Source organism: Gadus macrocephalus, chromosome 6, assembly GCF_031168955.1.
Source record: "Gadus macrocephalus chromosome 6, ASM3116895v1".
Lineage (NCBI taxonomy): Eukaryota > Metazoa > Chordata > Actinopteri > Gadiformes > Gadidae > Gadus > Gadus macrocephalus.
The window spans coordinates 15,581,035-15,592,819 of record NC_082387.1 but is presented as its reverse complement, the minus strand read 5'-3'; the positions used below and the strand labels follow the sequence as shown (position 1 = coordinate 15,592,819).

General features: G+C 43.6%; 1 protein-coding gene across 3 annotated transcripts in view; it reads left to right on the top strand.

The window, feature by feature from the left end:
- kcnip3b (Kv channel interacting protein 3b, calsenilin) overlaps positions 1 to 10,914 on the top strand; it is a 38,300-nt gene extending 27,386 nt beyond the window's left edge. Inside the window, exons 1-7 of one of the 3 annotated variants that reach the window (XM_060054472.1) lie at positions 1 to 1,194; positions 6,849 to 6,973; positions 7,471 to 7,540; positions 7,815 to 7,993; positions 8,749 to 8,853; positions 9,305 to 9,367; positions 9,470 to 10,914. The exon at positions 1 to 1,194 is cut by the window's left edge and continues 931 nt beyond it. In XM_060054472.1, coding sequence (XP_059910455.1) covers positions 1,089 to 1,194; positions 6,849 to 6,973; positions 7,471 to 7,540; positions 7,815 to 7,993; positions 8,749 to 8,853; positions 9,305 to 9,367; positions 9,470 to 9,517 — 696 coding nt within the window. In that variant the 5' untranslated portion in view covers positions 1 to 1,088 and the 3' untranslated portion in view covers positions 9,518 to 10,914. The remainder of the gene's footprint in view (positions 1,195 to 6,848; positions 6,974 to 7,470; positions 7,541 to 7,814; positions 7,994 to 8,748; positions 8,854 to 9,304; positions 9,368 to 9,469) is intronic. The other 2 variants (XM_060054471.1, XM_060054470.1) reach the window with 2 other exon arrangements.
- Positions 10,915 to 11,785: the final 871 nt, after the last annotated feature.

Here is an 11,785-nt window from a genome sequence, read left to right as displayed (position 1 = left end):
GACTGTCACTTTCTGAGGTTGTTTTGCAAGGTCTGAAAGGCCGTCCACTTTTAAACAGTAGTCGTCCAGGCTGGGGGAAAAATGAGCAGCAGCACCCAACACGAGAGGAGCAGACGGGCTTCGCACTGAGGGATTTATTGATTGTTCTGAGTACTGATGGACTGGACTTAAATACGGGCGTTTTTTTCATCTGAATATTGTTCAGTGAATTTCTGCGTTAGTGATAATCTCACAGACAGATATACAGGTCTGTTTACCTCCAAGTATGCTGCATTTGGCCCGTGTGCCGTGTTGAATAAATAGTTATTTACGGACCCTAGCAAAGCTTTAAACAAATGGATTAATGTGGCTCATACATGCGTTTGTTATTAATAATTCATAAACTAATGCTCTTGAATGGCAAGGATGATAAGAATTGGGATATGTGGTGTGTTTATGCCAAAAGAGCTAAGATGTTACTTTACTTCTCCATAATTATCGACCAGACAGAAATTTGATATGGATCCAGACACACCACACAGATTGGATTTTAGTTTTTTTTCCGTCAAGGTTATTTCAAAGCTCAAAATGTAAGTGTTGAGTGTGGTTTGGGCGAATAGGCCACAGTTATACTATTAATAGACATCGTGCTTGTGAGAGAGTGGCAGACTTTATATCTTTACGGAGAGAACGGCTGCAGCCATATCTCGAAGGAACTCCTTAATCCTCCTTTAGTGCACGAAAAATAAACGAACCCTGACGCAACATCACGTTCCCCCATGCTTCCAGAGACCCATATATGTCGGCCTTCACATATTTTCCATGTCATCATCATTGTTGACGTTAAACCAAACATCATCCAACGCTGTCTTTTTCCTTTTTTTTTTCTTTACTCATGCTGTGGCAATGGCTTGGGCCTGGATACGAACCCAACACCCAGACGGACTAGCCTCTACCACAAGCTAACCTTTGGTTAAAAAACCGTGCTGATTAGCCAGGCCGCCGGCCTAGGCTAGTGTATACCCTTCTACTTTAGGGCCCGGCGGGGGCCTTTTGCGTGCTCCTTTGGTTGGCCCCTGAGTGGGCGTTTACCCCCCCTAGTCGTAGTCATGGGGATCCAGGGCATGGAGTTGTTTGCCATCGGCGTGGTCATCATCCTGTTTATGGCGGTGCTCAAGCAGTTCGGGATCCTGGAGCCCATGTCTTCCTTTGAAGGTAAGGGCTCACCTGGGCGCCCCCCCCCCCCCCGTCTGGTCCACCGCTCACCTGCTACCTGTTGTCGGTGTGATGGCTGAGACACGTTGTGTGGAGCTCTGCTCACTTTACCGCTAAGGCTAAGCAGTGGTGGTTCATATAGCAGCTACTTTGTGAGTTTCTATCGGGGCATGTCAAGTAGTGCTAGCACAAAGGCAACTTATCTTCTATTGAAGGATTTTATTCTGACGTGTAGATATTTGAGGTATAGTTTCTCAAAATAGAGTGTATGTGGGAGGTCTGGGTGCGGGCCTGTTTTGTGTCCATGTCCGACATTTAGACGTCCACGCCTCAGGGTTTACTTTAGGGCTTTAGGAGCAACATGCGAGAGCTCCGCTGCGACGGGCCTCTTCCCCTTTATCAGGGTGTTTTAGGCCAAAAGCCAACGATTCAGAGTGCCCTTTGGTCAGCATGCCAAGGCGATCACAACACAACAGCTCCATTAGTGCTCCTCACAGGCAATGAATTCAGCGAAAACATCAATAATGGGCATAATTCATCAATCACTTTCACTCAATTCACCGGTTCCTACGAAAGCAACAGCCACATCTTTCCGTCTCTCACACATTGTTTCCTTTTTTTTCATCCAACAATCATTGCCTTGCTCTCATGGCTCGCATCCTTCCCCTGTTGTGTTGTTGTGGGATCATTCCGAGAGGCCCAGGGCTAGCATTACCCCGCATCAATTATACATGCGTTATCGAACAGGCCTTCTCTGAGGCCGCCTAAAAATGGAGGATGGAGTGCTCCTCTAAGAACCTGAAGGACACTGGACCCCGCTCAGTAGCTACCAACACAGCCCCCCCTCCACACACAAACACAAGCAAACACACACTGCTACAACACAACATATACAGGCTGAAACACATTTGTTCGTAAGCACACACTCACACGCTCGCTCAAACACACACACATACACTCACTCACATACACTCACGACACACATACATACTTCTCTCTCTTTCTCTCACTCTCTTTTGCTCTCATTAATTATCCTTTTTGCTGTTTCTACCACTTGCTGAGGTTCCTGAGGGACCAATAAAGCAGTCCTGTTGGTTTCACTGTGTATTCACATGTAGAAACGGGTGATCAATCTTAGCTTCAGTTGATAATAGCAGAGCGGACTCTAAAGGCATCAGTCAGTGTACATATAGATACAACCTAAATAAAATCATGATTGAACTTTGATCTCTCACTGGGGGTCATGGGTCATGGGTGATACAGATCAATAGCCATGTGGGATGGGAATCCATTTAACATAACACAAATTATAGATAAAACCTGTGACCCATTAGGCCAACATTTATACAGCAACAGGCTGTTCATGCTGCTATTGTACATCTATATATTGATATAATACATCTTCAATGCCGTATTTAATCTCTAGGTTAGAGCTACATTTCGAGTTTAATTTGTTAGAAATGCCATAGCCATCAGCTATGAGTGAGTGAAATGTGCTGTGAGCATAACGTTCTGAGTGGAATGGGTCCGCCTCTATGTTCTCTCAAACTTGCTTCTAACCAATTCTAACCTTCTTTTCCCTGATTGGTTTGGGGAATCCATCTTGCCCGTCAATCAAAGGTGCATGAATGTGTGTGTGTGTGTGTGTGTGTGTGTGTGTGTGTGTGTGTGTGTGTGTGTGTGTGTGTGTGTGTGTGTGTGTGTGTGTGTGTGTGTGTGTGTGTGTGTGTGTGTGTGTGTGTGTCTGTCTGTGTGCTTTCGTGCATACGTGTGTGCTAGAAATCATGTGTGTATTTAAGCAGTTGCGTATTTCACATGCCTTCATGAAATCCATTTCAGTGGCCTAAAGTCAAAGTGATGTCCTTCGATTGGAGTTATTTCTGTCCGTCTATGTTTACACACCAGGGATATTTTTGGGGTAAATCCAACACACTGTGATTTATTTTGGGATGGCATCGATATTCCCTGACCATGTGGCTTAACCTTGTCGATCATGCAATATGGGGCCTTTTTGAAGACTCACACCTTTCAGGTATTCATTCTGTACTGGTTTTCAGGCAAGAAAAGAGGTATTGTGTGTCCTTCATAGAGTAATCAGAAGAACAGGGATTATATATTTCCCATTAGTTAACATTGTTAATTAGTTCGATGCCTCATAATCATTTTAAGCTACAAGCCAACTTTCCAAATGCATGTAAATGTTACACAGCATTATTTTGGCCTTCAATTAGGTTTTTAACGGACCTGTTGAATCAGAAAAATGCACAGGTCAAACTAAATGTTAAGCGTGGCTAAAGAATTGATGCATACATTTTCCGTATGCGTAAAGAATGTATATCAGCATTCAGTATACAAAATAAATGTATAGTATAGTATATAATGCAGAGTGATATCCTTTTTAATTCAGTAGAGTTCATTTCTATTTTAGCCATTTATTTGTATCTATAAGATGGCCCCCACAAATATCAGCCTCATAAGGGAGAAATCACACCTAAAGTGGTACGTTTTCTATTTGTATCTGTGAACATTTCAGCCCCTCTTGTGCAGGTCGTTCATCTAATCCACCAGAGGGCAGCAAAGATCAGCCGTCTGAAAGAGGGAAAGACGCCCATCTAAAGCGTAATGAGCGTTTGACAAGTGAAACAGGTCCCTAGGTGGCTCTCCACTCCACACACACCCCCATGTCTTACCGCTTGATCTTTTTCCACACGCCACTAAGTGGGTGGCGGATATTTAACGTATGTGTTACAGCCCCCAGGAGACGAAGGAGAGCAATTAAAAAAAGTGGATCACGGAGCTGGCTGGGGAAAGAGGGATTCAGGACACCTGTTGACCCTTAACCACACCTTTTGATGCCTTAAAGGCAACGGCTCCACTTTGTTTCATACCCATCAATAGGAATTAGAGGTGGACTCCCCTTCCCATCAACCATAATCACATCGGGTGTGCTATTAACCTATACATAATTTGGTTCATTATTCTGGGTTTAATTTAGTTTATTTTAAGGTAATCAGGGCCAATGCAGGATTTCCGAGAAGGACGACGGTTAATCAGTACATTACACATCTATGCAGGGGGAGGGTGGAGAGCAATGAGATAGTTGTAAGGTTTAGCTTATTCCAGGAGCGATGAGTGACTTAATCACATCAGAGCTTGCATTTGGATAAATGTCAGATAGAGTGCTTGTTGCATGTTTGCCGACAGTTTCATCATTGGAAGGAGGTCAATAAACCGATTGACAGATTGTCCCAAAAATTCCCTCACACGTTGTGATCGAATTCAGGCCAGCTCTTCGCCTCATTGGAAGTATTTTTTTCTGGAACTGGATTCAACAATTGCAGACTGACTGACTGCCGGCTGACAGAGGCACCGCTTGACTGACTCACTGACTGATGGGCTGACTGGCTGGGGGACTGATGTACTTAGAGTAGACTGAGTGACTGACTGCCTGATGGACTGGCTGACTTGCTGGCTGGCTGAGAGAGGAGCTGGGTGGCAGACTGAGTGAGATACTGACTGAATACCCGATGGAATGACTGACTGACAGACTGACTGGCTGGGGGGGCTGATGGACCGCGGGAGAGTGACTGCCTGCCTGATGGACTGACTTGCTGGCTGGCTGGCTGGCTGGCTGGCTGACCGGCTGGGGCGCTGACGGACTGGGAGAGTGACTGATTGACGTGTAGAGGCGCGGAGGGGAAGGCGTTAAAACGGAGGAGGAAAAGATAATCGTGAGGTGGGAGACGGAGGGTCTTCAGACTGTGGGTATTGTGTGTCTGGTCATCATGTTTCTCAAACTGATGCACCTGCTGGGCCTCATCGACATCACGGAGCACGGTGAGACAACCCCCCCGGGGGCTGGCCGGGCGGGCGGGGGCAGGGGTGAAGGAAGAAGTAGTTTGAGTGGTTGTTCGAGAGGGCTTTTGGGGGAGATGGGCTGTTTTCAACCAGCTGTGGTGTATGTCTGTGATGTGCGATCTGAAGCTTATCAGAGGATGGGCAGCAGGTGGGGAAAGAGATTGAAAGATTAGTTCTAGCTACTTTGGTGTTTTTGGCATGCCTACAGTAGTGGAGTGGATTTTGCCTTTTTAGTATTTCAGGAAAAAAATGTATAGGCTTGCTTGTAAGAAAAGAGTTTTGAATTGTGCTGTTGAATCGTGTCGTTCCTGCAGGGACATTCACGTAAATGCTTGGATATGAATCGCTATAAAGATGGAGAAGTTTTCAGAAGAAGTGTTCTGCAGTAATTTACTGAGAATAGATGAACTACAAATATTTTATCTAGCACATTAAGACATATGCATTGACAGCTTCCATAATGTGAAACATTTTCAAGGGGAACCAAGCTAGGGTGGGGCGAAACGGACACAAAAGTGTGGATACATCTGACGTTTGCAATTCAATGTTTTGTTAGTTTTTCTATATAAAGGAGTAAGACAATGTATAAACAGTGCTGCGCATGCAAAGTTCATCAGTGTTAACTCGCGTGTGATCGTCATATAAATTACTGCGTCTACTCCATTCATCTCAGAAGAGAGTATGCATACAATTCAATAATGGAGAAGAAATGGAGATACAACTGTTCAGCTTTACTTGAGTTCTGAGCGAATGCCAAAAGAGAAATGGGAATATGAAAGGGATATCTGTTTTTACTGTTCTCCCGACACAAGAGTTCCTGAGCCAATTCTCTGCAAAGTGCGGACAATAAAGATGTTCTCTTGTGTAACCCTTGGAGCCCCGCTGGCTCTCCCTACATTGTGTCTCAAATTGAACACATGGAGCGGCAATCTCTCACCGTTTTAGCAAAAAAATTATGGTCGCTCATCTTAAATTACCATTGTTGTGATTTCTGTTCGATGCAGGCTGTATTTTATACCGACCCAGCTGGGTGTTTTCTGAGAATATTCTAACCTAACTGCAACATTTCTCACCATTTACTCTGCCTCCTCTCCCTCTCCCTCTTTCACCCTCTCCCTATCGCTCTCTCCCTTTCTCTCTCTCTCTCTCTCTCTCTCTCTCTCTCTCTCTCTCTCTCTCTCTCTCTCTCTCTCTCTCTCTCTCTCTCTTCAAATGTCCTTATCAACAACCCCTCTCCCTATGTGTTCTCTGTCTGCAGATGGTGAGTATGCAAGCAATAGAATAGTTCTGGGAGAACATAAAGTCCCCCCTCCCCTCCTTTCTTCACCCAGTGCTTTCTTTAAGTGTGTGAATAGCTTTTTGACAATTCTGCAATTTAGATTAAATTTACTATAATTGAAAAAAAAGCTAAATTTAAGAATAGGAGAAGGACATTCAGGGACATTAAGCACTGTAAAGAAAGTACTTCCTTTCCTTCTTCTTTTGTTTACTGTTTGTAACACCTCCTGTAGCTTATATGCTTATATCTCTGTTTTCACCCCTTCCTGTTCCCACTTCTTTAAACTACGCTCCCCTGTGAGATGTCTCCTCATCCCTTCCTCAACGTTGGCCTGCATCCATGCACTCTACCACAACCTCCCTCTTTTTCTCTTGACTCCCTCTTCCTCCATCTCCTACCTCTCTCCGTCTCTCTCTCTCTCTCTCTCTCTCTCTCTCTCTCTCTCTCTCTCTGTCTCTGTCTCTGTCTCTGTCTCTGTCTCTGTCTCTGTCTCTGTCTCTACCTCTCTCTCCCCCAGAGAGTAGTGACAGTGACCTGGAGCTGTCCACGGTGAGACACCAGCCAGAGGGTCTTGACCAGCTGCAGGCCCAGACCAAGTTCACCAAGAAGGAGTTACAGTCTCTCTACAGGGGCTTCAAGAACGTACGTCTGCAGGCTTAAGCGGTGGGCCCAGGTGGCCATCCTAAGTGATAGGCAAAGCATTGACGGGGGAGTGCTCTCAGGGATCGTCATCCCCATTGCTCTGTTTATAGTCAGTCTTTTGCTCTGGTGCTTTATTCTCTTCCTCTCTCAATTAAATTCTCTCTCTCTCTCTCTGTCTCTCTCTCTCTCTCTCTCTCTCTCTCTCTCTCTCTCTCTCTCTCTCTGTCTCTGTCTCTGTCTCTGTCTCTGTCTCTGTCTCTCTCTCTCTCTCTCTCTCTCTCTCTCTCTGTCTCTGTCTCTCTGTCTCTCTGTCTCTCTGTCTCTGTCTCTCTCTGTCTCTCTCTCTCTCTGTCTCTCTCTCTCTCTGTCTCTCTCTCTCTCTCTCTCTCTCTCTCTCTCTCTCTCTCTCTCTCTCTCTCTCTCTCTCTCTCTCTCTCTCTCTCTCTCTCTCTCTCTCTCTCTCTCTCTCTCTCTCTCTCTCTCTCTCTCTCTCGCAGGAGTGTCCCAGCGGATTAGTGGATGAGGAAACTTTCAAGTCCATCTATTCTCAATTTTTTCCTCAAGGAGGTTAGAAAAGCTCCTCTCTTGGTCTCTCTCTCTCTCTCTCTCTCTCTCTCTCTGTCTCTCTCTCTCTCTCTCTCTCTCTCTCTCTCTCTCTCTCTCTCTCTCTCTCTCTCTCTCTCTCTCTCTCTCTCTCTCTCTCTCTCTCTCTCTCGCTCTCCTCTCTCTTACTATATTGACCTTTTCTTTTTATAATCAGTAGTATGTGTGAACAGTATTAAGGACGACATGCAAATACTGCATTTTTCCCTCCTTTCTGTTTGTTCTACCTGTAAATTAGACGCAACCACGTACGCTCACTTCCTGTTCAATGCGTTCGACAAAGACAGGAATGGCTCAATCCGCTTCGAGGACTTTGTCATCGGTCTGTCCGTGTTGCTCAGGGGATCAGTGACGGAGAAGCTCAACTGGGCATTCAACCTTTATGATATCAACAAAGATGGCTACATCACCAAAGAGGTATACGTGGCCAGAGTGTGTGAAACAATTGGGTACAGATCTATTTTTCGGTAAACAACAATTAGCAGATAAAATAAGATAGATGCTGTTGCAATAAGGAGCAGATTCTGATGAAATTTAGTTCTTGTTTCGATGTGTATCTGTTGTAAGCCTAGATGTAGTCTTACATTTCAGACTTTGGATTCATATCTAGTCTTCAGTCTCGTTGAACAGTGTGTGTGTTAATGTCGTTCACTTTGTTTTGACCAATTATGTTGCTGGAGGGAAGGGGGATCTGTAAGCGTGTAATTGGCAAACACAAACCCGGCAAGCAGTAGTAAACATTCTGTAGAGGTTTCAAATCAACCTCATGTTTCAGACTTGAATTACACTTATTCAAATCCCCTTCTGAAAGCTTCATTCAATCACATGCAGGAGTTTCGTTCCGTAGAAATAGCCATGACAAAAAAGGAAGCAAGATTAACCCCCTTTTATTTTTCCGGTTTCTGGCCCAGACTCTATACCGGCCCGTCTGCCCCCAGAAGTTTTGCTATAACATAATAGGACTGCTGGATCCAAGATTAATCTAGATTTAACAATCAGGTCAATTCAAATGTATTTGAATGTCAGAGTCGATGTCTGAAGTATCACAGAGGGCTCCAGATCACTAGAGAAACGTTGGATCAGTGTTAGTTTATGTTATAATAACGCAAATGTTGTTGTTTTAATCTTGTGACTGAGTGGATCATTGACACCAAGACATTGTTGTTCACTAGGAGATGCTGGCGATAATGAAGTCCATTTATGACATGATGGGGAGGTACACCTACCCCTGTGTACGGGACGAGGCGCCGTCCGAACATGTGGACAAGTTCTTCCAGGTTCTGTGGACCAAACACCTTTTGGGCAATGGGTTTTGCATTTATTTTGGCATTCAAATGCAACACTTATGTCTACATGTCCTTTAGTCACCTCTAATTCGTTTGATGTTTTATTGCCAAGCTGAAATAAGAAAAAGATTGTCCGGCTTTTGACAATATATTTGATAGTGATAGTGATCCCCTTCAGTTGTAAATGTCTATTGTAAAGGCCACTTTAGTTCACCTAAGCTGATATGTAAGGAATTCAACACATAGATGTTTGTATGGGTCATAGTTGGTGGTAATCAATGGGAAATCAAAGTCTAATTCTACATTTTCATAATCTGCCTCACAAAATATTTAGTCTAAGATTTTCGGAGAGCCACCACAATTTAAGGTTCTCCAAAAGATGATTACAACGGCTGAAGGAATCCTCAATGGTGACAAATGTCGTATTTGTTCTTGCTTACAGAAGATGGACAGAAACAGAGATGGGGTCGTGACCATTGAAGAGTTTATTGAGACCTGTCAGAAGGTAAGGGATCTATAAGCAGGTAGTACACTCGTGGTGCACAATAGTTTGGTTGTAAAACTTGGCCCCCAACAAGTGGTGTGTGACAATTTGATTCCATTTCAGGATGAGAACATCATGAACTCCATGCAGCTCTTTGAGAATGTCATCTAGAACCCAGGGCTCCCTTCTACGTCACCAGCCTCCGTCGATGACATGTACCTGACCCCCTGACACACCTTCTGATCTCCACAGAACCCCAACCCCCCCTGTGCCCACAGGCTACAAGCTCAACCCTCCACTAAGGTTATAAGGTTAGCAAGACGTAGATAGAGAAACAGGGTGGGGAGGGGAGGGACATACAATGAACACTCAAGGGTCTCTCTCATTGCCCTTCTTTAGCTTTATCCTGCCTTTCAAAACCTGAGACACAGTGGCCTTAATCCAGCGCCAGGGCATCTCGTGGATCAGGTTCCTCCTGGGATGTTTTGCATCTGAATCTGCTGAGTGCTAATGGGGGGATGGGAAAAGGGAGTAGCATCTGTGAATCTATGCTACTATCTCTTGCAAACATTAGCAGGGAAAAAACACAAACACACACTCATATTTGCGATAACACCAACACCCACAACGACAAATAGGGACTCACCTATGCGCACACACAAACACCAACACACACAAACACAGACTCACATTTCCGCACTCACACAAACGCACACACACAAACATGCACATACACACACACACACACACACACACACACACACACACACACACACACACACACACACACACACACGCACACACAAAAACCAACACCACACCAAACAGACACTTACAAAATACACACTCCTCTTTTTAGCCATTTTTCAAGCAGTGATTAAAACAACACTACCATAGTAAACTGTCAGCATTCAAATCAGAGGGACACAAAAAAAGATTAAAGACAATTAACTTGAAGCATGTTTGTCGTATGTGATGTGAATTAGCTTGCACAAACATTTTACTATAATGTAATATATGCAACTACAACAACAAAAAAGCGCACTGTAGATACCTGCACCTGTCCACCACTGATGGAAAGCAGGGTGTATGTATATATGTATAGATAATATTATACATATCCTAGGTTGTGAGAGTTTAATTTGTACTGCACTTAACTGTGGTCTAGGGACAGGGATGTTCAACTGAATGTCTGTTATTGCACACTGTGTTCATTCACTGGACCTGTGTTTGGTGTCATTGTGTGATTTTTTCTCCAGTATGTGTTTGATCAATCCCTATTAATTGGTTCTACATTTATTTAAATTAATATATTTTTGAAGACTTGTGGAGAGAAGGAGGGAAGGACTCTCAAAATTATGCTGAAATGTTGATTCAGAGTACAGTACAGAGCAAGAAACAACGAGAGTTAGCAAACAATGTTTATGAACTGACTTGAGGTATGTAATTTTATTTCGCTGTCATCATAGAGCATGCTGGCTGTCAGTAATACAGTATTTTGTACAGTATAATAAAACCTTTGTGATCTGACATAATTAGAAATAAAGTCTCGAGATTTTTCTTCTCCATTCTCGGCCCGATTTGTCTTGTATTATCCTTTAATCATGTCCAATAAGTCTATGTCAACAACCAGATCTGATTATTTATCTATTACATTGAAGTCTTTAAACACTGTGTACAACTGAAATTGGGTACAATTCATGTGTTTCATAGTGTGATCTATCAGAGTTTAAACACAAAGACTCACAGTGCCCTAGTCTGGTTTTTCAACTTGATAATGACACGTTATTATGAAAAACATTCATTAGAGTGGCAGCTTCTATAACAATGCGAAATATGGGTTGGGCAACAACATATAACTCACATTTCATAACGACCGTTAGATGTTATGTAGATCGTATTTCATAACGATATAGCTTTCATAAGAATGACTTTGAATTGAGGGCTATTAAGTAACTGCATTTCCAACCAACATCCTGTAGATGGCCATGCTGTGGCTGAATTGGAAAAAACTGGAAGTCCAGGATTCGTGAATAATCTTTCCGTATAACATCCCTTACCTAGGGAGGTGAGATTAATAGTTGTAAAAACATAAAGTGTTGTGTGTTGCATGCGTAAATAATCTAATCAATGATTGTTTTAGACCCACTGTTGTCTATTAGGCAAATACAGGAGTAGACAATAATGCAAAGTGAATTGCGTCACTTGCGCAATACATGTGATTGGTGGAAACAAGGTTCTAAGGGAGGAGTGAAAGGTAGTCACCCTGACGTCAAGGTTTGTTTGAGCATGCGCGATAAGGATCAAGGCAACGCTGTGTCTGTATGAAAGGCGTGAGCAGTGCGACTTTAGCATCAATGTGAACGCCATTTGTCTTCAAGGAATGTTCCGATTACATCTCATATAAGAGATATTGAGAACGCGTTGCCTCCGCCAATG